The 26,994-nt window shown below is 36.4% G+C and overlaps 1 protein-coding gene across 1 annotated transcript in view; it reads right to left on the bottom strand.

Annotated features, from left to right (window-relative positions):
- The window catches only part of LOC142351989 (uncharacterized), a 379,819-nt gene that overhangs the window by 67,414 nt on the left and 285,411 nt on the right, over nt 1-26,994 (bottom strand). The window contains exon 3 of the mRNA XM_075404285.1: nt 25,333-25,584. Within this exon, the coding sequence (XP_075260400.1) occupies nt 25,333-25,584 (252 nt within the window). The remainder of the gene's footprint in view (nt 1-25,332; nt 25,585-26,994) is intronic.

Below are 26,994 nucleotides of genomic sequence, written 5' to 3'. Positions count from 1 at the left end.
AATGTAAATCAGTAGATGGTTGGTCTACTCGTTCTTTAATCTTATGGGCACGACGGATTTTGATTTTAAAGTAGTATTGTATCTTTTTTCTGCGTTTCCTTTTTTGCTTTATTAGGTGTACTGACTCCTCTAAAATATAGCCTCTTTTTTCGCAAATATCTCTCTAAGTTGGGTTTATTTCGCGCTTTTGACGTTCGGGACCTGTTGTTTATCATGAGTAGACGTGTCTAAGCCGAAAAAGTACCATACTTTAGGCAGAAAAGGCTCCAAGAAAAGAAAGGCTTTCTCTATGATTCAAAAAAGTCTTCTCTCGAAATTCTTCTAAATTTAGAGATCTCTTGAATCTGAGATATTTTATCTATTTTGGTCAAATATGTTGTTTTTTCATCTGTACCCACTATTTGCACTGCAAATAACGTAAAAATTCCGCAGTATTGCAAAATTTCTATAAAATGTTAGGACTTTTGAAGAAAAGTCGGTTTTCGAAAAAAATAGTGGTCTTTTTTACTTTTTCTCGACTCCCTATAGCCAAATTGGGGAATGTAAATCAGTAGGTGGTTTGTCTACTCGTTCTTAAAACTTATGGACACGGCAGAAATTGATTTTCAAATAGTATTATATCTTTTTTCTGGGTTTCCATGTTAGCTTTATTAGGTGTATTGACTCCTCTAAAATATAGCCTCTTTTTTCGCAAATATCTCTCTAAGTTGGGTTTATTTCGCGCTTTTGACGTTCGGGACCTGTTGTTTATCATGAGTAGACGTGTCTAAGCCGAAAAAGTACCATACTTTAGGCAGAAAAGGCTCTAAGAAAAGAAAGGCTTTCTCTATGATTCAAAAAAGTCTTCTCTCAAAATTCTTCTAAATTTAGAGATCTCTTGAATCTGAGATATTTTAGTTTTTTTGGTCAAATATGTTGTTCTTTCATCTGTACCCACTATTTGCACTGCAAATGACGTAAAAATTCCGCAGAATTTCAAAATTTCTGTAAAATGTTAGGATTTTTGAAGAAAAGTCAGTTTTCGAAAAAAATTGTGGTCATTTTTACTTTTTCTCGGCTCCCTATAGCCAAATTGTGGAATGTAAATCAGTAGATGGTTGGTCTACTCGTTCTTTAATCTTATGGGAACGACGGATTTTGATTTTAAAGTAGTATTGTATCTTTTTTCTGGGTTTCCTTTTGCTTTATTAGGTGTACTGACTCCTCTAAAATATAGCCTCTTTTTTCGCAAATATCTCTCTAAGTTGGGTTTATTTCGCGCTTTTGACGTTCGGGACCTGTTGTTTATCATGAGTAGACGTGTCTAAGCCGAAAAAGTACCATACTTTAGGCAGAAAAGGCTCCAAGAAAAGAAAGGCTTTCTCTATGGTTCAAAAAAGTCTTCTCTCGAAATTCTTCTAAATTTAGAGATCTCTTGAATCTGAGATATTTTATCTATTTTGGTCAAATATGTTGTTCTTTCATCTGTACCCACTATTTGCACTGCAAATAACGTAAAAATTCCGCAGAATTGCAAAATTTCTATAAAATGTTAGGATTTTTGAAGAAAAGTCGGTTTTCGAAAAAAATCGTGGTCTTTTTTACTTTTTCTCGACTCCCTATAGCCAAATTGGGGAATGTAAATCAGTAGGTGGTTTGTCTACTCGTTCTTAAAACTTATGGACACGGCAGAAATTGATTTTCAAATAGTATTATATCTTTTTTCTGGGTTTCCATGTTAGCTTTATTAGGTGTATTGACTCCTCTAAAATATAGCCTCTTTTTTCGCAAATATCTCTCTAAGTTGGGTTTATTTCGCGTTTTTGACGTTCGGGACCTGTTAATTATTATGAGTAGACGTGTCTAAGCCGAAAAAGTACCATACTTTAGGCAGAAAAGGCTCCATTAAAAGAAAGGCTTTCTCTATGATTAAAAAAAGTCTTCTCTCGAAATTCTTCTAAATTTAGAGATCTCTTGAATCTGAGATATTTTATCTATTTTGGTCAAATATGTTGTTCTTTCATCTGTACCCACTATTTGCACTGCAAATAACGTAAAAATTCCGCAGAATTGCAAAATTTCTATAAAATGTTAGGATTTTTGAAGAAAAGTCGGTTTTCGAAAAAAATCGTGGTCTTTTTTACTTTTTCTCGACTCCCTATTGCCAAATTGGGGAATGTAAATCAGTAGGTGGTTTGTCTACTCGTTCTTAAAACTTATGGACACGGCAGAAATTGATTTTCAAATAGTATTATATCTTTTTTCTGGGTTTCCATGTTAGCTTTATTAGGTGTATTGACTCCTCTAAAATATAGCCTCTTTTTTCGCAAATATCTCTCTAAGTTGGGTTTATTTCGCGCTTTTGACGTTCGGGACCTGTTGTTTATCATGAGTAGACGTGTCTAAGCCGAAAAAGTACCATACTTTAGGCAGAAAAGGCTCCAATAAAAGAAAGGCTTTCTCTATGATTAAAAAAAGTCTTCTCTCGAAATTCTTCTAAATTTAGAGATCACTTGAATCTGAGATATTTTATCTATTTTGGTCAAATATGTTGTTCTTTCATCTTTACCCACTATTTGCACTGCAAATAACGTAAAAATTCCGCAGAATTGCAAAATTTCTTTAAAATGTTAGGATTTTTGAAGAAAAGTCGGTTTTCGAAAAAAATAGTGGTCTTTTTTACTTTTTCTCGACTCCCTATAGCCAAATTGGGGAATGTAAATCAGTAGGTGATTTGCCTACTCGTTCTTAAAACTTATGGACACGGCAGAAATTGATTTTCAAATAGTATTATAGTTTTTTTCTGGGTTTCCATGTTAGCTTTATTAGGTGTAGTGACTCCTCTAAAATATAGCCTCTTTTTTCGCAAATATCTCTCTAAGTTGGGTTTATTTCGCGCTTTTGACGTTCGGGACCTGTTGTTTATCATGAGTAGACGTGTCTAAGCCGAAAAAGTACCATACTTTAGGCAGAAAAGGCTCCAATAAAAGAAAGGCTTTCTCTATGATTAAAAAAAGTCTTCTCTCGAAATTCTTCTAAATTTAGAGATCTCTTGAATCTGAGATATTTTATCTACTTTGGTCAAATATGTTGTTCTTTCATCTGTACCCACTATTTGCACTGCAAATAACGTAAAAATTCCGCAGAATTGCAAAATTTCTTTAAAATGTTAGGATTTTTGAAGAAAAGTCGGTTTTCGAAAAAAATAGTGGTCTTTTTTACTTTTTCTCGACTCCCTATAGCCAAATTGGGGAATGTAAATCAGTAGGTGATTTGTCTACTCGTTCTTAAAACTTATGGACACGGCAGAAATTGATTTTCAAATAGTATTATAGTTTTTTTCTGGGTTTCCATGTTAGCTTTATTAGGTGTAGTGACTCCTCTAAAATATAGCCTCTTTTTTCGCAAATATCTCTCTAAGTTGGGTTTATTTCGCGCTTTTGACGTTCGGGACCTGTTGTTTATCATGAGTAGACGTGTCTAAGCCGAAAAAGTACCATACTTTAGGCAGAAAAGGCTCCAATAAAAGAAAGGCTTTCTCTATGATTAAAAAAAGTCTTCTCTCGAAATTCTTCTAAATTTAGAGATCTCTTGAATCTGAGATATTTTATCTATTTTGGTCAAATATGTTGTTCTTTCATCTGTACCCACTATTTGCACTGCAAATAACGTAAAAATTCCGCAGAATTGCAAAATTTCTTTAAAATGTTAGGATTTTTGAAGAAAAGTCGGTTTTTGAAAAAATAAGTGGTCATTTTTACTTTTTCTCGGCCACCTAGAGCCAAATTGGGGAATGTAAATCCGTGGATAGTTTGTCTACTCGTTCTTAAAACTTATGGACACGGAAGAACTTGATTTTCAAATAGTATTATAGTTTTTTTCTGGGTTTCCATGTTAGCTTTATTAGGTGTAGTGACTCCTCTAAAATATAGCCTCTTTTTTCGCAAATATCTCTCTAAGTTGGGTTTATTTCGCGCTTTTGACGTTCGGGATCTGTTGCTTATCATGAGTAGACGTGTCTAAGCCGAAAAAGTACCATACTTTAGGCAGAAAAGGCTCCAAGAAAAGAAAGGCTTTCTGTATGATTCAAAAAAGTCTTCTCTCGAAATTCTTCAAAATTTAGAGATCGCTTGAATCTGAGATATTTTATCTATTTTGGTCAAATAAGTTGTTCCTTCATCTGTACCCACTGTTTGCACTGCAAATAACGTAAAAATTCCGCAGAATTGCAAAATTTCTATAAAATGTTAGGATTTTTGAAGAAGAGTCGGTTTTTGAAAAAATAAGTGGTCATTTTTACTTTTTCTCGGCCACCTAGAGCCAAATTGGGGAATGTAAATCCGTGGATAGTTTATCTACTCGTTCTTAAAACTTATGGACACGGAAGAACTTGATTTTCAAATAGTATTATATCATTTTTCTGGGTTTCCGTGTTCTCTTTATTTGGTGTACTGACTCCTCTAAAATATAGCCTCTTTTTTCGCAATTATCTCTCTAAGTTGGGTTTATTTTGGGCTTTCGACGTTCGGAACCTGTTGTTTGGCACTAGTAGACGTGTCTAAGCCGAAAAAGTGCCATACTTTAGGAAGAAAAGGCTCCAAGAAAAGAAAGGCTTTCTCTATGGTTAAAAAAAGTCTTCTCTCGAAATTCTTCTAAATTTAGAGATCTCTTGAATCTGAGATATTTTATTTTTTGGGTCAAATATGTTGTTCCTTTATCTGTACCCGCTATTTACACTGCAAATGACGCAAAAATTCCGCAGATTTTCAAAATTTCTATAAAATGTTAGGATTTTTGAAGAAGAGTCGGTTTTTGAAAAAATAAGTGGTCCTTTTTACTTTTTCTCGGCCACCTAGAGCCAAATTGGGGAATGTAAATCCGTGGATAGTTTGTCTACTCGTTCTTAAAACTTATGGACACGGAAGAACTTGATTTTCAAATAGTATTATATCATTTTTCTGGGTTTCCGTGTTCTCTTTATTTGGTGTACTGACTCCCTTAAAATATAGCTTCTTTTTTCGCAATTATCTCTCTAAGTTCGGTTTATTTTGGGCTTTCGACGTTCGGAACCTGTTGTTTGGCACTAGTAGACGTGTCTAAGCCGAAAAAGTGCCATACTTTAGGAAGAAAAGGCTCCAGTAAAAGAAAGACTTTCTCTATATTTCAAAAAAGTCTTCTCTCGAATTTCTTCTAAATTTTGAGATCTCTTGAATCTGAGATATTTTATATTTTTGGTCAAATATGTTGTTCCTTCATCTGTACCCGCTATTTACACTGCAAATGACGCAAAAATTCCGCAGATTTTCAAAATTTCTATAAAATGTTAGGATTTTTGAAGAAGAGTCGGTTTTTGAAAAAATAAGTGGTCCTTTTTACTTTTTCTCGGCCACCTAGAGCCAAATTGGGGAATGTAAATCCGTGGATAGTTTGTCTACTCGTTCTTAAAACTTATGGACACGGAAGAACTTGATTTTCAAATAGTATTATATCATTTTTCTGGGTTTCCGTGTTTGCTTTATTAGGTGTACTGACTCTTCTAAAATATAGCCTCTTTTTTGGCAATTATCTCTCTAAGTTCGGTTTATTTTGGGCTTTTGACGTTCGGAACCTGTTGTTTGACACTAGTAGACGTTTCTAAGGTGAAAAAGTACCATACTTTAAGCAGAAAAGGCTCCAGTAAAAGAAAGACTTTCTCTATGTTTCAAAAAAGTCTTCTCTCGAATTTCTTCTAAATTTTGAGATCTCTTGAATCTGAGATATTTTAGTTTTTTGGTCAAATGTGTTGTTCCTTCATCTGTACCCGCTATTTACACTGCAAATGACGCAAAAATTCCACAGAATTTCAAAATTTCTATAAAATGTTAGGATTTTTGAAGAAAAGTCGGTTTTCGAAAAAAATAGTGGTCTTTTTTACTTTTTCTCGACTCCCTATAGCCAAATTGGGGAATGTAAATCAGCAGGTGGTTTGTCTACTCGTTCTTAAAACTTATGGACACGGCAGAAATTGATTTTCAAATAGTATTATATCTTTTTTCTGGGTTTCCATGTTAGCTTTATTAGGTGTATTGACTCCTCTAAAATATAGCCTCTTTTTTCGCAAATATCTCTCTAAGTTGGGTTTTTTCGCGCTTTTGACGTTCGGGACCTGTTGTTTATCATGAGTAGACGTGTCTAAGCCAAAAAAGTACCATACTTTAGGCAGAAAAGGCTCCAAGAAAAGAAAGGCTTTCTGTATGATTCAAAAAAGTCTTCTCTCGAAATTCTTCTAAATTTAGAGATCGCTTGAATCTGAGATATTTTATCTATTTTGGTCAAATATGTTGTTCTTTCATCTGTACCCACTGTTTGCACTGCAAATAACGTAAAACTTCCGCAGAATTGCAAAATTTCTATAAAATGTTAGGATTTTTGAAGAAGAGTCGGTTTTTGAAAAAATAAGTGGTCATTTTTACTTTTTCTCGGCCACCTAGAGCCAAATTGGGGAATGTAAATCCGTGGATAGTTTGTCTACTCGTTCTTAAAACTTATGGACACGGAAGAACTTGATTTTCAAATAGTATTATATCATTTTTCTGGGTTTCCGTGTTCTCTTTATTTGGTGTACTGACTCCTCTAAAATAATAGCCTCTTTTTTCGCAATTATCTCTCTAAGTTCGGTTTATTTTGGGCTTTCGACGTTCGGAACCTGTTGTTTATCATGAGTAGAGGTGTCTAAGCTGAAAAAGTACCATACTTTAGGCAGAAAAGGCTCCAAGAAAAGAAAGGCTTTCTCTATGATTCAAAAAAGTCTTCTCTCGAAATTCTTCTAAATTTAGAGATCTCTTGAATCTGAGATATTTTATCTATTTTGGTCAAATATGTTGTTCTTTCATCTGTACCCTCTATTTGCACTGCAAATAACGTAAAAATTCCGCAGAGTTGCAAAATTTCTATAAAATGTTAGGATTTTTGAAGAAAAGTCGGTTTTCGAAAACAATTAGGGTCAATTTTTCTTTTTCTCGGCTCCCTATAGCCAAATTGTGGAATATAAATCAGTAGGTGGTTTGTCTACTCGTTCTTAAAACTTATGGACACGGCAGAAATTGATTTTCAAATAGTATTGTATCTTTTTTTGTGGGTTTCCGTGTTTGCTTTATTAGGTGTATTGACTCCTCTAAAATATAGCCTCTTTTTTCGCAAATATCTCTCTAAGTTGGGTTTATTTCGCGCTTTTGACGTTCGGGACCTGTTGTTTATCATGAGTAGACGTGTCTAAGCCGAAAAAGTACCATACTTCAGGAAGAAAAGGCTCCAAGAAAAGAAAGGCTTTCTCTATGATTCAAAAAAGTCTTCTCTCGAAATTCTTCTAAATTTAGAGATCTCTTGAATCTGAGATATTTTAGTTTTTTTGGTCAAATATGTTGTTCTTTCATCTGTACCCACTATTTGCACTGCAAATGACGTAAAAATTCCGCAGAATTTCAAAATTTCTGTAAAATGTTGGGATTTTTGAAGAAAAGACGGTTTTCGAAAAAAATAGTGGCCTTTTTTACTTTTTCTCGACTCCATATAGCCAAATTGGGGAATGTAAATCAGTAGATGGTTAGTCTACTCGTGCTTAAAACTTATGGGCACGATGGATTTTGATTTTAAAATAGTATTGTATCTTTTTTTGTGGGTTTCCGTGTTTGCTTTATTAGGTGTATTGACTCCTCTAAAATATAGCCTCTTTTTTCGCAAATATCTCTCTAAGTTGGGTTTATTTCGCGCTTTTGACGTTCGGGACCTGTTGTTTATCATGAGTAGACGTGTCTAAGCCGAAAAAGTACCATACTTTAGGCAGAAAAGGCTCCAAGAAAAGAAAGGCTTTCTCTATGATTCAAAAAAGTCTTCTCTCGAAATTCTTCTAAATTTAGAGATCTCTTGAATCTGAGATATTTTATCTATTTTGGTCAAATATGTTGTTCTTTCATCTGTACCCACTATTTGCACTGCAAATAACGTAAAAATTCCGCAGAATTGCAAAATTTCTGTAAAATGTTAGGATTTTTGAAGAAAAGTCGGTTTTCGAAAACAATTAGGGTCAATTTTTCTTTTTCTCGGCTCCCTATAGCCAAATTGTGGAATATAAATCAGTAGGTGGTTTGTCTACTCGTTCTTAAAACTTATGGACACGGCAGAAATTGATTTTCAAATACTATTATATCTTTTTTCTGGGTTTCCATGTTAGCTTTATTAGGTGTATTGACTCCTCTAAAATATAGCCTCTTTTTTCGCAAATATCTCTCTAAGTTGGGTTTATTTCGCTCTTCTGACGTTCGGGACCTGTTGTTTATCATGATTAGACGTGTCTAAGCCGAAAAAGTACCATACTTCAGGAAGAAAAGGCTCCAAGAAAAGAAAGGCTTTCTCTATGATTCAAAAAAGTCTTCTCTCGAAATTCTTCTAAATTTAGAGATCTCTTGAATCTGAGATATTTTAGTTTTTTTGGTCAAATATGTTGTTCTTTCATCTGTACCCACTATTTGCACTGCAAATGACGTAAAAATTCCGCAGAATTTCAAAATTTCTGTAAAATGTTGGGATTTTTGAAGAAAAGACGGTTTTCGAAAAAAATAGTGGCCTTTTTTACTTTTTCTCGACTCCATATAGCCAAATTGGGGAATGTAAATCAGTAGATGGTTAGTCTACTCGTGCGTAAAACTTATGGGCACGATGGATTTTGATTTTAAAATAGTATTGTATCTTTTTTTGTGGGTTTCCGTGTTTGCTTTATTAGGTGTACTGACTCTTCTAAAATATAGCCTCTTTTTTCGCAATTATCTCTCTAAATTCGGTTTATTTTGGGCTTTTGACGTTCGGAATCTGTTGTTTGGCACTAGTAGACGTGTTTAAGCTGAAAAAGTACCATACTTTAAGCAGAAAAAGTCTTCTAACAGGTCTGGTGAATTCGTGACATATCAGTTTTTTAGAGTTAAAAAGTCTTCTCACTAAACATTTGAAAAACTAATAATTTATCTGCAGATTGAGATGGCCCGGCTCTATGTACGCAAAAAGAAAAGGAAGTTTAGCCAGTTTTTGATGACCTCAGTGATTACTTATATACGAAAAACTGGCACCTCGCTAAGGGAAACTTCTAAAATGTTCTCCGTACCGCGCACTACAATCCAGAGACGGATTAAAAGAGACAAAGTTTTTCTTAGTAGGGGACGAAAACCCGTTCTGAAGGCAGCAGTGGCGCGGGAAGTCTTCCAAAAATCGAGGGAGGCAAAATCGCGTCAAGAAGTTCGGAAAATAGCTTACAAAACAGCCAAAGAACAAAATGTGAAGATGCCCAGATCCTGGATTCAAAATGAGTCAGCTGGTGTAGATTGGTGCTTAAACTTTGTGAAGAAGTATCCTTATCTGGATTTTTTGATAAAGAACAGTAAGAGGGTTGTGAAAAAAGAACAAAGGTTTGAATGTTGCGTTTGCGATGAGATTTTCTACGAGATATCCGAAATTGTCTTATGCGAAAGTTGCTGTCAAGTGAAATGTGTTCACTGTTACAACCCGTCGAAGTGTTTGCAGAGGAAATTGATGGACGAAGAGTAGATCCAAGTTAATTTGTTATTGTTTGCTTCTAGATGAACGCGTGAAAATTGACCTGATCTACTTCTAATTTTTTTATAAACAGAAGGGCCATAAAATTGACCTTCTTTAATATTTTAGATTTGTAGGCAGTAAACTTGCCTCTAGTTAGTTTGCTAGTCCGTAGCGATAACAAGGGCCTGAACAATGACCTTCGCAGTTTTGCGCATGGGGTTGTGACTACAAAAAGTAGGAAAAAGAGGGGCCATAAAAATGACCTTCTTTTTTGTGCCAGTAAGGGCCATAAAAATGACCTTGTTCTTTTGTGCTAGTGATTTTCATTTGAACTTAAATGAATTCTGTTTCCCGCTTCAAAAAGAACGATCCTATTGTTTGCAGGAAATATTTTGGATGTTAATGGTGACAAATGAGGCTGAAATTTTGTGTTAGTTTTTGTCTATCGGGAAAATACAGAAGGGCCATAATATTGACCTTCTTATCTTAATTTTTCTTTGTTCAAACTGCTATCATGGGTTCGCATTTGTTTTTTAAGTTTCCTTGGATTTAAGATTTTGTTCCTAGATCATGTCCTTAACTGACGTTGTCAAGACTCTTGGTTATGATCCCGAACAGACGGGTCAGCTCTTGAACACTATCAGGCAAAATTTTCTGCAAATAGACTCCTTCCATCAATTGCCGGACGATAGGCTCGAGAAAATGGGGTTACCAATAGCGGTTATTTATGCCATAAGAAACAAGATACGCACAGAATCACCCGTTGGACCAGTGCAGACACCAAGCAAACAGAAACCAATGGTGAATTCTGCGGGAAGTACCCCGGTACATGTGCGAACTCCCGTTATTACGCCGGAGTCAGTTAATGCTCGGGAACCGGCTTCCATTGAAGATCTCCGAGCTCTCACAAGGGGAATAAAACCCGAAGTTGAGGGCCATAAAATGAAATTGGCGTCTATAGTTTGCGCAAAGATGGTGGAGGTAATTTTTTATGCTTTTTGAACAACCAAAATCTTGTGTACTTTTGGGTACTGCTATGATACTTTGTTCTTTAGCTACATGGAAGCAAGCCTAGTACGACAATTAAATGCCTCTACGCTCAAATGTGCATAGAGTTGTTCCCCGCCTATACAGTTGAAGGACAAAAGTATCCATATGTTAGTGTTCACAAATAACACTTGTTCAATAGGAATATTTGAATTCACTTTAAAATGATTTTAGGGCCTCTTTTTCCAGCCATCTCATAAACTCTTAGATGAGGTATCTGTGCCTCAGTCGGGCATTTTTGAACATAAATTGCGCAACATCCGACAGAAAGAAAAGGAAAATTTGCCTCCTTCTGATGAGTCTAATGATGACATAGGTAACTATAGGATTTTTCCAAAATTTGGTTTATGAAAACGTGCATAAGAAATTTTTGCTTTGTAGTCGTTTTAGACAGCCAGTCAAAATCTCGTAAGAGAAAGTACGACACAAGCAGACGAGTGTTGAAAACGGCTGATCTTTCGGAGCTTAAAAGGCTTTTTTCCAGGACTGATCAGTCTAGTGAAAACATTAGAGCATCAACATTCCTTCAGCGAAAAGAAATCCTCCAAAGCACGAAAGAAGCAGTTGACATAACTGAGTACTGCTCAGTTATTGGACTCTCCTTTAACGACGCACTTCACGTTGGTTGTTTAACTAATACTTTTCAATGCTAAAAGACTTCATTTTTCTTGTTGTTAGGTTGACCTTGAGTACAAGCGCTGGACAAAAAATGCTCACGAGGAACCATTTGAAGTCCTCTTTAAGGAAGAGCAGGAAAAGATTTTGTTTATGGCAAAAACATTTGAGGACCTGCCAGAGGAAGCTGAGTCTATTTTGAGAGGTATCAGAATTTCAAATGGTTCATACTAAATGCAGGGTTGCTTTATATTTTTTATATTTGTTCTAGACAATAATTCAAACAACAAAGCTCTTTTGCTATTGCCTCATCTTGTTCCCCAGAAAAGGATCTTTGGAAATAGTCGTCTCAGTGATACTGAGTCAAGATGTCGAATGAAGTTGAACTTCATCAGCAAAACAACTGTAAGAAAGCTCTAATTAAACCAAAGTAATTATTGCGGCTAAGAAATGTTTTCCTAGGACCAAGACAATATTGATGAGTTTGCTGCTAAATGGAATCTTTGCAATGGAGCTATTGTTCAAAGCCCTAACAAGGTACCGTTTACCAAAATCAAAAATTCAGTTTTCACTAACATATGATGCAACCAAACTCCATTATAGGCTTATGTTGTGTGTGGACGGGAATTAGCTGAGTGCGCGACATTGACTGACGCAGTTGAATTGAGCCACAAATATTTCACTTGTCTGAATCTCAAATACCCAAACCAAATAGCTGTCATTTGGTCATATTTGGACAAGTATGTTTGGAAAAAGTCAGTGCCCAAATTAGTACCCGCAATGGAGGACTTCAACAGAAAATTGAACCTTACTTGGGCCAAAAAAGCCTTGGAAAGTGAAGGGCCATAATGTTGACCTTCTTAATGAGAACTGTAATGACTGTGCGCTTGCTTCTTTAAATGCATAGACACTGCAAAACTGCATTCGAACTTCAAACGCTTAATTTGTACTTTATAATCAGAAATTTCCTATTGCGCTCAGAATCAATCTTGAACTTAAATAAGAAGTCATTAATGGATTGTCAGTTTGTTAATTTTTTTTGGCTTGTGATTCTTATATCAGATGCTAATTCAATTTGTAAAAGCTATTTCGTACTCTTTTGTTGCTCCGCTCATAGTTCTGTTAATGTATCCCCTCTCAATATGATATTTAGTCAGCTTTTATGAACTGCCATCATAAATTTTACTTAGTCACTCTTCTTGAACTGCTTGTAACACAGCTTTTGTTTTTCAGATTAATGCAGGTTTCAAAAGCAGGGCCATAATAATGACCTGCGCATTTGTTGACAGATTCTTCCTAAAAACTCAAAAAATTGCTGGGATTTCGTAATGTTGTCCTGACTCCAATGAAGACAAATTACTCAAATATTTACAGTTGTTATGACATAGAACCATCTAAATTGTTCATTTGACGATAAGTAAATTGGAAGTATTTTATGTATTGTATGCAGATTTAAAATTGTTCTTTTTCGTTTTTGTTCTCAGAAAAAGAAAACAAGCCATGAGTTTTCTTGATTGTGCCTAAATTTCTGATTACGGACAGGGCCATAAAAATGACCTGTAGAACTTATATGGGTGTTTTTTTCTGGTTTCGCTGTTTATCGGTTTTAAGATTTGCACAAGAAACACATCGTTTTCTCAGTTTTAGAGGAAATTTTAAGTTCAGTTTTTAAATGGTAAAGAGAAACTTCTTAAATTCGTTCCAGAAAGGGCCATAATATTGACCTTCTGAGCAAACAACGAACTCCCGAAGTAATGTCCTCGGCAAAAGCGGCTGCGATGGTTGAGTCAACGGTGCATGACTACAAATTACTTGCTTCAATTGACTTTCGTTTGACCGAATCCCTTATTGACAAGGACGGAATGAGAAGTCACAAAGCTATTGCCCCAGAAAATGTTATCAGTTTCTCCGCTCAAGATAACCTCTACCGTTTTCTTGAAGCGAATTATACAACTTCTTTCCAATCTGTTGATTATAAACCATCTGTGGATGCCTTTTTAAGTGATACTGACCGCGGTTATTGTGGTTTCTCGGTTGTTGCCAACACCAAAATAAAAAAGGGTGTGGTTATACCTGGACTGGTAGGAGTTGTGGGGAATTTGACCGAAAGTTTGGACTTTGAATTTGATTTTTCAACTTTTGTTTGTCAGTATACGCATCAAAGTCGGATAATGTTGGGACCGATCTCGTTTGTCAACCACTCTTGTCGCCCCAATGTTGCTTACAAAATACAAAAATCAAAAATGGGAGTTGTGCGTCTGGTCACTCTCTTCGACATCGACCAAGGAGACGAAATCTGCGTTAAATACGGAGCGAAATATTTTCGGAACGGAGATCTAAACACATGTCAGTGTCCACACAGTGATCTTCATGCAGAAAAGAAGAGCCGCTCAACAAGAAACAGCAGTCGCACTTCAGACGCCAGTCATCATCATGCATTATGCTCCAATAAACAAAATTCAACATCAAATCAAGCCCTCATTGATGAAGAAACGCCAGAAGATCATGTTTTGCCGGTTGTTGGCGAATCGGTTTCAGTCATGGAAGATATTCCTAGTCATCAAAATTTGGATGCCCTGACACAGCAACATAACAGACGCCCACAGCGTAAAACTGACAACTATAAAAATTTTTGGGGGAATGAAGAGAGGCAGGATTATGCCTTGAAATGTACTATTTGCGATGAGAACACTGACGTGGCTGAAATGATGTATCACATGAAACTTCATCATCGGTTCGAGGCTCAGATTCCCTGTCCTGTTTGTCAACATCTTTTTCGCTTCTGTCAGAGCTTTGTGCGTCATTTTGACAAACATCTACCAGATATTCAGAAAAGATTGACTGTTCCTTCATTCGATTATAGTTCTAATGTTCTTTGTGATTCACAAGCTCAATCAACAGCACCTTCTAGCCAGGAAAGTGTTCCTGGTGAGAGTCATTGTTCCCAACTTTACAACGAATCTGGTTCGGACAGTGAAACTGATGGAGTATTGGAACTCAAAAGCTCTTCCTTCTTAAACAAAATTCAGCCCACGATTGTGTCACAGTCGATAGATTCCAACAAAAGGATGAAATTTGAAACAGTAAAAACACTCTCTGAGAATCGGTACAGTCTGTGTAGACAAGAGAACTGTTTCGTTATCTCTAACAATTTGCGGCTGTATTTAGTACACCTTTCTCTAGACCACGGTTTTGATAAAAACTTTTTCTGTCTCTTCTGTCCTCGTTTCTATTCTACACTTGGGAGCCTTCGAAGACATATAATTCGGAATCACGCAACAGAAACGAGTAATTCTAGCAATGAATTTGAGCAAAAGGGTAGTGATTCCGTGCTAGAGTCCGAAACTAACGATGAAAAAGCGGAGAATTTTGAAAGACAGTTCAAGCTCATTCAGAAGATTGTCCGTGGTGAAGCGGGTGATGAACTTTTATTACGTCTCCTGTCAGCTTCCTCTGTTACATTAAGCAATGCTTTTAAATTCCTTGAACAAGTTGGTAGCTTTTTCAATCTTCTGACTGAGTCAATATATCAAATTCTTAAACATCCATTACAATATCCCTCTGAAAGTTGCCCGGAAAATATCGAAATTTTATGTAATTTCATTCGTAATAGTGAGATCAGTACTATAAAAAATAACAATGACCTTCGAAAATTTTTACAAAATCAAGACCGCTTTGTATCTGAAGAAGAAGTACTTTTGGGCACTAGGCAAGAAACAAGGTTAAAACTTGGTCGGCCGAGGCAAGTGTGCGTGAAACAAACTTGCTACTTTGTACCCATTTCAAAAGTGTTGAAAAACGTGCTCCTAAGGAACAACAAAGTTGTGAACCAAATTTTTGAATACAACGAGATGTTGAGAAAATTAACTGATCATGGTCTTTTAGTTGACATTCAGCAGGCTAAATCGTTTGAACAAAATGGAACGCCGTTTAACATGCCTTTACCAATTAATGTTGAAATGACTTCTCAGTCTTTTAAGTTGTGCTTACAGCTGTACTCCGATGATTTTGAGCCAGCTAACCCAATCGGTTCACGACGAACAATACACAAAGTCACATGTTTTTATTGGATTCTTCGGAATCTGCCTCCGTGGTTGACATCTCAGTCGAGTGCAATAAATGTTGCTGCAGTCTGCAACACCTTAGATTTGTACCGGTATGGTTACAAGAAAATCTTATCTAGAATCAGTAAAGACCTGGAAAGTTTGGAACAACCGTTCAATGTGGTGACTGACACTGGAAGAAAGATAACTGTGACCGGTGCTCATTTTTCATTTGTAGCTGATAACGCTGAATATCATTCAGCGCTTGGTTTTGTGAAAAACTTTTCTAAAAGCCTCTGCTGCGAGAGATGCCTCGTAACAGCTGATGAATTCAGTTGCCAATTTGACCAGTCAAACTGCCCGTTGCGCAGTCTCAAAAGTTTTACGAAAAACGCCGAGAAGGCCGAATTGACTTCCAAGCCTTCAAAAGGTGTTCGAACAAAGTCCTACCTAGAAACAAAGCATTTCAGTGCATATCGCAATTGGACCGCTGACATCCAGCATGACCTCCTTGAAGGGGGGACACAGTACACAATGAAATTGGTGCTTCATAACCTGGTTGTCAGCAGGAAAATTATCTCCATTGATGTGCTTAATTACAGGCTACATTCTTTTGCCTACGGTCGAGAGATTGACGGCAAACCAACGGAAATAGACATAAACAGGTCAAAAATTTACACATATATTTACTGCAGCTTCTCTTGAAACACCACTGCAATGTCTCGCAATAAGCAGTGGCATTTTTTTAAGTTTTGAAGAAAAAGAAATATTAATTGTTTCTACTATTTTTTTTACTAAGTCCTTCTCTAAACGTTTAGATGAGTTAATAAAGGACTTTTTTTAGGCTCAGAGATACTAAAGATCACAGTGTACGGGGGAAAACAGATCAAATCTTCACCCTCTATAGGTTTCTGCCTATCATTTTGTGTGACCTTATCCCGCAGCAAGATGAGCACTGGCAGTTTTTATTGCACTACTTTGACTTGATTTCTCTACTTCTCTCCCCATCATTCGTGCAGGCGGATTTAGTGATTCTGTCATATGAGATTCGTAAGTAGCATTAGTTGTACAATAGCATCTACACCTTCATACCCAAAGTCTGAATAACTCTTTAGAAAATAATAATTCTGGTTTTCATAAAGTAATTTTTTTGGAATGTCTTTGACCAAAATGCCATGTTTTAACAGGCAAGCACCTGCAAAAGTTCAAAAAGCTGTTTGCTAACCAACCGGTCATCTTCAAACAACATCGGTTAATTCACTATCCAACTATCTTACAGCAGTCGGGACCATTTACCCATATGTGCGTTCTAAAATATGAAAGAAAACATCAGTTTTTCAAGCGTCTGGCTCACCAAGTGTGCAACTTCAAGAACATTTGCAAAACAATGATTAACAGACATCAGTTGGAGCATTTTGTTCACTGGTCTTCTTCGGATAATTCTTTGGCGACTGAGTTTGGTCCTGGAAAATGGGTTCCCTCTAATTACCTTTTCGCTATTGGCAATTTAAATTTATTTCAAGAAAATTTCAACCCTGAAGATGACAAAATATACGAATGCAAGAGAGCAAAAAAACTGGGAGTATGTTTTAAAGTTTGTGATGTCGTAATTATTAACTACAATGCCTGCACTGACATGCCAGTCTTTCTGAAAATCGAAAAATTACTGCGAGTACAGGACCAATTGGTTTTTTTTGGTAATATACTTGAAGTTGTTAAATACTCCACTGCTTCCAGAAGTTATCTGACAACTGAAACAGCAGTCAGCAAGTTTGTTTCCTATGATACTCTGTTTGACTATCACTGTTTTTCTATACATCAGTGCTTTGATCAGACTTGTCGATATGGCCATATTGTTTTGCGCAATAAACTCCTCTTTAATAATTTTGCGAGCTTGCTGGCAAAACCATAACATTTTTCGATATATAAGTGGTTTTCAACGGAAATGCTTCTGCTTATTAAACTCTGTTTAGCATCGTCTATGCTTGAGTCAACATTTTTCTATACTCTCTATATATATACTGAAACTTTTGATTTGCATATTTGTTTGCATTCAATAATCAAAGATGTTTCCAATGCCGTTTTTTCTTATCAATGTGAATTATTATGTTGAGCAATAATTAATTCAAAAATTCTTTTCAGATAATGCTAAAGAACACCGGAGTTAAAAGAGCTAGAACACAGTCCTCTTTGTTGCTTATTAATGGCCGATTGATGTACACAAGTGTGTCGAGAAAAAAGAAGGTGAGCTTTTTTTGTACGCGAATCCCATGATAGCTTTTTTAAGAACTGATAGTAAAGGCGTTTAGTCTATTGCAAAATAGGGCAATGGGCTTGAAACTAGAAATGAGGTCATAGTTAGTTCATTGCTTTGACTCCTGTTGATCCCAAATTTTGGTAGCAAAACAGGGCTATAAAAATGACCAGTGGAAGGATTCTGTTTTTTACTTTAAGAAATCCTTATCGGGGTTGGGCCACAAATATGGCTATCTTTGGATGTGTGTTATTAGATAAAATTGACCCGAAGTAAATGCTTATAATATCTGCTCAAACTAACGTGAATCTTTCCTGTTTGAATTAAAACTATTGGCTCTCAAAATTCAGAAAAATTTTGTTTTTTTTCGAAATCAACACTTTGTTGCCATTCTGTGATGAAGCCGGTCTGTGATAACTTCAAGCTCTGATTCTTGTTACAAAAAGCTTTGTTAATTTTCCGGAGGACTTTAGAGCTCTGGCGGTAAAGTTGCTCTATGCTGGTGTCTGTAGATTTCCCTTTTTCTTTTTTGAGATACTCAGATGCAGCTGGGCCATAAAAATGACCAACTTCGTTGAGTATTCGTTTCTTTTTGTGATTTTGATGGGTATGGGCCATAAAATTGACCAAATCCTGCATAGTTTTTAAAACCACATTTCTCAACTAATTCTCTTGTTCATCCCAAATTTTGGTAGCAAAACTGGGCCATAAAAATGACCAGTTGAAGGACATTGTTTTTTACTTTAAGAAATCCTCATCGGGGTTGAGCCACAAATATGGCTAACATTAGATGTTTGTTATTAGATGAAGGTGACGCGAAGTAAATGCTTATGAAATCTGCTCAAACTAACGTGAATTTTTCCCGTTTGAATTAAAATTATTCTTTCTCAAAATTCAGAAAAACCATTTTTTTCGAAATCAAAACTTTTTGTTGCCATTCTGTGAGGATGCTGGTCTGTGATAACTGCAAGCTCTGTTTCTTTTTAAATACAAGCTTTGTTAATTTTCCGGAGGACTTTAGAGCACTGGCGGTAAACTTGCCCTATGCTGGTGTCTGTAGATTTCCCTTTTTCTTTTTTGAGATACTTAGATGCAGCTGGGCCATAAAAATGACCAGCTTCTTATGATTTTGATGGGTTTAGGCCATAAAATTGACCAAATCTTGCATAGTTTTTAAAACCAAACTTCTTAACTAATTCTCTATAAAAATGATGCAACGAAACGCAGAGTGCCCGTTTTGTTTGGAGAAACTTGCAGACGATGCTTTGATCATCCACTCTGGTCAGTTCGGCGATCATGTGGCTTGCAAAGCGTGCTTGCGGCAATGGATGGAGGCCTTCTTCAGACAACATTGGTCCCTTGAAGAACCGAAGTGCCCTATTTGCAGGCAAAACGTGGATGAGGTTATTCGGGACACTTGTTTCTTTTTATGCCCAAAATGCAAGGAGCTTGTGCCTAGATTTTACCTGAGTGAAGACCTATCCTCTTGCGGTGATTGTGAACGTATTCAAATCGTAACCCATGAAAATTGAAAATAGTTTTCAACTGACTGCTGTGGTTATTTGTTGTTTTTGTTCGTCTGGTTGTCTTATTGGCATAATTGTTCAAAAGATTAGATTGAAAGCTTCCAGAATTGAATTGATTTGATGAGACAATAATTTTGACCAACAGCGAGAGACCAATAAATATTTGATGCACCTTTATAAGTTCGCTGTTATAACCAACCAGCGAGAACCCAACAAAATTTTGATGCAACTTTGTTATTTCTGTTTTATGATACCTGAAATCATCGCTAATGCTAATCTAATTGACTGTCTTACTCCTTGCTTTTTTAGAATAAGAGAGGGCATGCTGCGTTAGCTCATTCCAGTTGTGATTCTTCCTATAATGCTTTTATTAACTTTCAAGCTTCCTTATTATTTGCCCAATTTTGGACAAGCTTTTTTGAAAAGCGTTAAAGAAAACTCAGAGCCAAACCAATTGACTGCGTAATTCCTGTTCTCAGAATCGATAGGGGTTGTTCGGCGTTTGCTTAGTCAAAATTCATTACGAAAAACCAGATTTTTAGTTGCAGAATTGAAAAAAAATATTTACACGAGAATTCATGTAAAATCTCCTGAAAAATCGTGTATTTTTACCCGATTTCTCGTGTGAAAACGGACACACGATTTTAGGCTCATTTACACGAGAAATCGTTTATTTCCACACGATTTTCTCTGGCTTAACCATAAGATTTTTCATATGAATCACACGGTAAATCGTGTAAATTTCACGACGTTTTTCGTGTGAAAGTAACCAAAAAATCATGTGTTCTTACACGATTTTTCGTGTGATCTTTCACATGAAATTCTGACGGCAACACGTGAAAAATCGTGTGTTTTTTACACGATTTATCGTGTGATTCACATGAAAAATCTTATGGTTAAGCCCGAGAAAATCGTGTGGAAATACACTATTTCTCGTGTAAATGAGCGCAAACTCGTGTGTCCGTTTTCACACGAGAAATTGGGTAAAAATACACGATTTTTTGTGTAATTCACACGAGAAAAATTTAGAGTGTAATAAAAGTAGCGCACACTACACGAATCTGATCGGAGTTCATTACAACTGAACTCAAATCATGTGCAAGTGTAGAAGATAACATAAGCGTGACCCTAGAGTCAGCTTTTATTTTACTTTAAATTATGTCACTGACTTTATACAGTTACGTAAGTGCATTGAGACGTTTTTGAAACGCCCGTCACACGGGCATTGGGAGGTTTTGGGAACGTCACAAGGCCCACTGGCTCCTTGGGAGAACAAAAATGTTAAATATACATGTTGCTTGCGCAACTCGTAACAGAGAATAATGATTTGTCTGCTTTTTAAGACAGTCTCCAAAGACGGAAATTTGTCTGTGGATTTATTTAACGAGGAATCTCCACTAGATCCCAACATTCCATTCCCAGAAAAAGAAAGGAGAACCAGAAAAACTAAGCGTTGGAGAAGGAGGACCTCAAACAAATGAACCGCCAAGATCCACGTGCGAGCATCAGATTACACCAGACAAGAGACCCCTCGGACCCTTTAAAACCAGAATCTTCTATGAGTTGGCCACATTACATTCCAAAAATTTACTATGTGGAGTAGGAAACAAAGACCAATTTAGAAAATGGAACAATTTTTAAGCCATATTAAAATTTGTGGAAAATTGTTACTTTGATTATTTGAAATTGAATTATGATCACTTTGAACTACCATTCAAAATTCAGATCGTTACAGGAAGTCATTTAAATAAGCCTACCCATGCCTAAAGTCTCATCTCCAAAGTAGCTTCAGCATTGATTACGCAACCTGGTAGCAGAATCAGTTTCAGAAAAATTCAGAAGCAAAAAAAACCTACCACAAATAAATGGATGAACTGCGGACTGACCTATACGGAGCAAATAGCCTACTGCTCAACTGTTTACTCATATGCAGAAAACGATACAAAAACTCGTGTCCAAACTTAATGAAGAATGCCTATCACTGGCGTCAACAATTGCCTTTTGTAAACTGCGGACACTTATAATAAGACACCCATACCCATATAAGTTCAACTTGTAAGGGCATTATACAGGCGCAAGTCCTCCTGGCTTCAGTAAGGACATCACCCATCGTTAAGCAATCTCTTGCCTCACGCATCCCGCATGTGCAAATAATGTACAATTAATTTCTGGAATCCCAAAGAGAACACGAGACTCAGAACAATCAAACAAACCAATAGCTTAACTAGGTTTGTTATGTTTCCTCGGATCTCAGGGGTTGAGAATCAAATCAAAAAACGATCTGGTGGTGCCTAACTATCACCAAATCTTTGTCGACAGAGACGTGTTCCCCAATATTGGACACCAGTTTTCATATAGCAAGTTTCAAAGTACGTTCAGATTCAATTTATCAGAAAAAACAGAATTATGAGTAGAAATTGCACAAAAAATTCTGAAACTAATTTCTGTCTATTTAAAGCAAAAAAAACCGCCTTGTTCGCTCAAAATTTAAGAAAAAATTTGTTGCAACAAATCAAAAAAGTAAGAAAATTTCCATCCATCTGAAAGGGTGAGTCCAACACACTATTTCGATTCTAATTGCAGACCGACACACCAAACAATCTCGAAGCAGTTCAGATTGATTTCATTGCGCCAGTAGTTATTACATTAAAAATAACAATTCGATCAAATTAGCCCTTGTTTCGGAAATTCTAAACAAGGCGATGCAGAAAAATAAATATCAAAATTGATATCCTTATGGACAACATCGGTAATGTCATTACGATTAAAAAACTGCTGGAGGTGTAATTTTTAACACATAAGACCTGAATAACAAGTAGAAATAATTCATTTTGGCTCTCTAAAAGGAGAAACAATACACATTTAACTTTAGTTATAACATTATCGAGAGCTACTGCACTTCAACTTACCGAATTAAAACAGAAATTCATGGCCTCATGGAAATATCTGCCGAAATCCAAAGCACCATGGACATCACACGGGCACCCTCAAAGTACACGTATTGTTTCTTAGGTGACATAAACGTCACAATTTTAAAACTACTCGTCAAAAAAATCAAGCAATTGCAAACCCATAGGTTCATTCTACTTTCTCATTTAGTTGGTACAAAATTTAGCAGCTCTTGCCCTCCTTTCGGAAATTTGATCAGGAAAAGATCAAAATTGTTTGGACAGTTAAGGATCACTTACGCTTCAAATCGATAAGAGACAGAAATTTCTCAAATTACGACAAACAAAATGTGGTGGCTAAATTAAATATGATTACAAGTTCCGTAAATCAGAACTTTTGGTCTAAAGTCAAGCGCATAGGGTTCGTAAGCCAATTGTAAAGTGTGTGTCATATCAGATTATCTAATAAGGAAGTGATTGAGACGATATCTGATAAATCCAACAGCCAAATTAATACGCCCAGTCACAGTAAACTTCCAAACTCTCTTTTTTGAAAATTTATCTGATTATCACCAGTAAGCCTCTTGGGCAGCTTCATTTGCAAATATTATGCTTGATGGTCACTTCTTCTTTAAAACCAACAACTCATTGGAACAAAATTTTTATCTAACTCAAATTTATCCTATACTAATCTAACCATGGGACACGCTGATTAACACCCTACTGATAGAGACCCATCCGATTAGCAAGTATGGACACCATAGAATATTTCTTGTAGTTGTTTTCGACAATATCTCTTTGAATCCGAAAAGCTAAATTCCAGTGTTATCTATTCAACAGATACTGATTTTCTCGCAATTCCTAGAAGTGTATTCATCAACAATTTTGTTTGGGCTAGAGTTCTACATACATATAGCCATTGATAGATTACACAAGTACCTAACATCAAAAATTCACTTGCGATTTTTATTTAAAAATTTTATTAACATTATCGAAATCATATCTATTCACGCATATCTGTTGGGTTTTCACGAAGCATGTCTCTTGAACAAAAAGTATCCAAATAATATTATTCTTCTGAAACCATACAATTAAAAATCTAGGCCCAATCAAGTCACCATTGGTTTTGTCAGTCTAATTGAACCCTTCGTTCAAACTTTAAAATATTGTTCATCTCAATTCAAACTTTGGACTGCGTTGCTTGACAAGGGAGCGGATTGTAAAAAAGCGTTAGAAAAATAATAGACCAACATAGAATTTACCGACAAATTACTTATAAAAATAACGGCATTTCAATGTTTATTTTGGTAGACCCACGCCAATTAAAAATCTCGTTAATGAAGTTGGTCATCAATCATTCCTATCGATCCCGGTTAAACAAAATTGTTTATATTTGAGAACATTTTCAAATGCAGACGTGACGAAAAGTGTAACTCTAAATTTGCACTGTGGATAAAGGACGCAATCGCCCGAAACGATGAGAATCTTTTGCTGGGAACAGATTTGTGCATTTCCCGTACAAAAATCAACCCGTTGCTAGTATTGAACTATCAACTTGCAAGGCAACTGCACGTAAAGTGGACCCAAAGAACAGGAGTAAAACCACCTGCTCGGAGCATTTGAAGTACTAGCTCCCGCATTGCCGAACGGGGCGCTAGGGAGTAGTGCTAAACAAACCCCACAAATTACGCTACCCGCAGCAAGAAGCCCAACTAAGCAAGTCAACGGAGGAAAAACTCCATCAGCACTCAAGCGAATTGCTTAAGAGAACTTCGGGCAATACTCTTTTGAAAAGACCACAACAAATTATAAAAAAACTTATCACATTCGGCCCGAACTGAACAAAAAGCCAAAAGTTCAACGCATCCTCTACATGAGAGCTCCGAAAGTTCATCGACCGAGAAGGTCAGACAAGAGTTTACCAAAAAATGACCGAAACGAAGGGATTGCGTCAACCAACTGGCTTGCAAAACTTAGCCCCGGCTTGCTAAGTTTTAGCTGATTCCATCCGTTAGAAATTAGCTGATTCCATCCGTTAGAAATTTTTGCATCCTCACTGAGGCCAGCAACGCTCAGATTTTAACAAATAGCGGCAAAAATGATAGAAAATGTGCAGTTTACGGTTTCAATGACAATGGTTCAATCTCCTCATATAAAAATTCATAAAATACTTACAAAAATCAGACGCCGTGAAAACAAGGCATAACCACCTTCCTATCTAACCGTTACTAACCAGACAGATACATCCAATGTCCATCATTGAACTCAAATATCATTGATTCAGTCGAAAGTGGAATTGACAACTTGAACGCGAACATCATGCCCCCAATAACTGTACCAAGGGGTAGATCCCTCTGTTCCATGAGTTTCTCATAGCACACTCTTTAATGACTCAAGCTCCAAAAAAATTCCCAATGCCAAAGAACTTCACGTACTTGATTGTCAACAAATTTTCATTTTGGATGGAACACTTTTCTATCAAACTTGCTCTGGTTAGCCTCTCTGCCTTCCTTTAAAAGTAGCTGATCATATCTTAGCTCAACACCCTTTTTAATTGTAGCACTATATCTGATCAAAATTTTCTCTTTAAGTCATTGTTAAAATTTGGATTTTATATGCCTTGTCTGTCAGTTTCTTCATTTTCTGTAACGCTTACTTGTGCTTTATAGTAGGTTTAATTTCAACTTCATCTTTTGTCTTCAGTTAACTTAAATGTTTAGTCTCGAGAGTTTCGTGACGAAATATGTTTATCGTGATAGAAGATCCTTACGATGGTTCGGTACAGATGTAATAATTTACCATAGCAAGAAATAAAGTGGCAAATTTCGCAGCGCAAAAGCCACTTCGAAATTCGGGCTTCTATCTTGAACAGCTACCTCGTTTACGATGTGCATCATATTTTCACAGTTACTTCATCAAATTTACGTAACCTTCATGCAAAAAGCGCACAAGAGGTAGTTTTGATTTTCTGCTCTGACTTTTTTCAGAGGTATACTGATTAATTTAGGTAACAGTGGTTGAAGACAGCAAAATTGAAGGCACTCTTCAGGAAGAAATATCATCACATCTTGTGTCGTGTAATTTTAGATAAATTATCAATTGTAATGCTTATTTAATAAATATTTTGCTTTTTTCGGATCAGAGATGATCTTGAGCTCACAAAAAGTCTTTTGATGGTCATGGGCTGGAGTTTGTCTGATCCTGATCACAGAATGTTTTAGTCTGCGAAAAAAAATTGGAGCGCAAAAAAAAGATCGCTTCCGTCTGGAACGGTCTGATCAGAGGTGATTGTGGTCTGGCACTTCAGCCTGGCTGTATTCGCAAATGGTTGTGTTGTTAGACCCGAGGGGAAACCCAATCAGATTATCATCGTGTTTTTAATGTAAAATATCCCTAGTCTTATTCTGCAACCTTACCGCATGATAGACTAGAGGTAGCATCCGGTTCATATCCATTTAAACAGTTACACGAGTAGGATCCGTAAGTGTTCACACATTGAGTTGTGTCATTATCACACTGGTGTAGATCGCATTCGCATTCGTTCACGTCTTCGGTGCACAGTTGTGAAGTCGCGTCAAGGGTGAAGCCGTTCGAAATTGAGCAGCTGCATCTACCCTCACTTGTTAGGCAGGTACCACTGATGCAGTCTGCGTCACTGCTACATTTGCCTGAAATGATTTTAACAAATGCTCCTTCCCGGGTCAAGATGTCAAACGCTAAAAATTTCTTAAAAAGTGAGGAAAAATAAAATTTCAGAGCTAATTTAACCGTACGATATACTTACAGACCATCAGGCCTGAATAAAAAAAATCAAAAAGCTTTTCAGGCTTGATTCTGACTCCTAGAGATTCCTCAAATCTTGTGGATCTCCGCAAGACTTGCAAAAATTAAAAGCTTTCGCGCATTCATTATTGAAATGAGCGGACTCTTCGACGCTATTGCACCGCTATTGGCCGCAAATTTGAAAAAAAAATTCTGCAAAATTTTGACGGGGTTAAGTACTAAACGGGCTTGTAAATGCTGCAATTGCCTCAAATGTTACAAGGAAAATTGGCAATATGCGATCGCAGATGACCGTACAAACCATTAAATGATAGACAATGATGGATGACCAGTAACTGCATACGAGGGGAAAATTCTGCTTCCTTCATTGAGTTTTGAAACAATTTGTAACTCCACTCCTATTATGCCCCCCCTCCCACAAATGTTACCCCCATTATGGTATGTTTACCATGATGAGGAGGCTATACGACGTATGACCACCAAGCCGGTGGCCGGAGGTGGGTCTTAAAGAGGAGTGACCCAAACTGTATCTTAGTGGAATTTCCCCCAAGAGCTGCCATCGTGCAGTCTTCAATGTTGAACCGGCAACGCAATGCTTGTCGTCATCGAGCACAAATTTAATAGAGGAGAACCAACTTTGTATCCTGTATGAACGCGTGACAATAAAAAAAATATCGTAGTTTTGACGATTTTTTTAACAACTTTTGTAAATTTGATAACGAAATTGTGAATTTTACCTAACACGAGGGTTCTCTAATGTACGTTTGCGTTAAATGTTCCGACCTCGCTCATCCACCTTATTGGCTTAATTATCAACTAAACAAAGCAGAGAAAAAGAAAACTTTTGATTTAAAACAGCCTTCGGGGATTCTCACTGGTACTTGATGGGTTCTCAAAAACAGACCAATGTGTAAACCAGTGATAATTTTTTTTATTTCATTAGAATAGTAAAAAAAAACTTGACTGAAAAAAGCAAGTGGTTGAAAAAGAAAAGAAATAAAGGAAATCAATTTTTTCAAGCAGAAAACAACATTTTCATCAAGAAAGAGCCTATTTTGCGATTAACAGGAAATGGGACTCTGTAATCAAAATAAATCTAATTCAAATCGAATTCTGTACCCCATTTTTTCGAGCAACGTTGCCATAGAATTTTCGAGCTGGGCGAGCTTTTTCCAGTTTCAAATAACAGCTTCATTTTCTTTTGAGATTCAAAGCGTCAGTGCAGAAACCACTTTAATAAGTCAATTGAGTAAATTGTGAATGCTCCAGAATAAACAAATTCCTTAAGAAACGCC

The sequence above is a fragment of the Convolutriloba macropyga genome, chromosome 13, assembly GCF_964194025.1.
Source record: "Convolutriloba macropyga chromosome 13, txConMacr16.3, whole genome shotgun sequence".
NCBI classification, from domain to species: domain Eukaryota; kingdom Metazoa; phylum Xenacoelomorpha; order Acoela; family Convolutidae; genus Convolutriloba; species Convolutriloba macropyga.
This window is presented reverse-complemented; position numbering and strand designations above follow the sequence as displayed.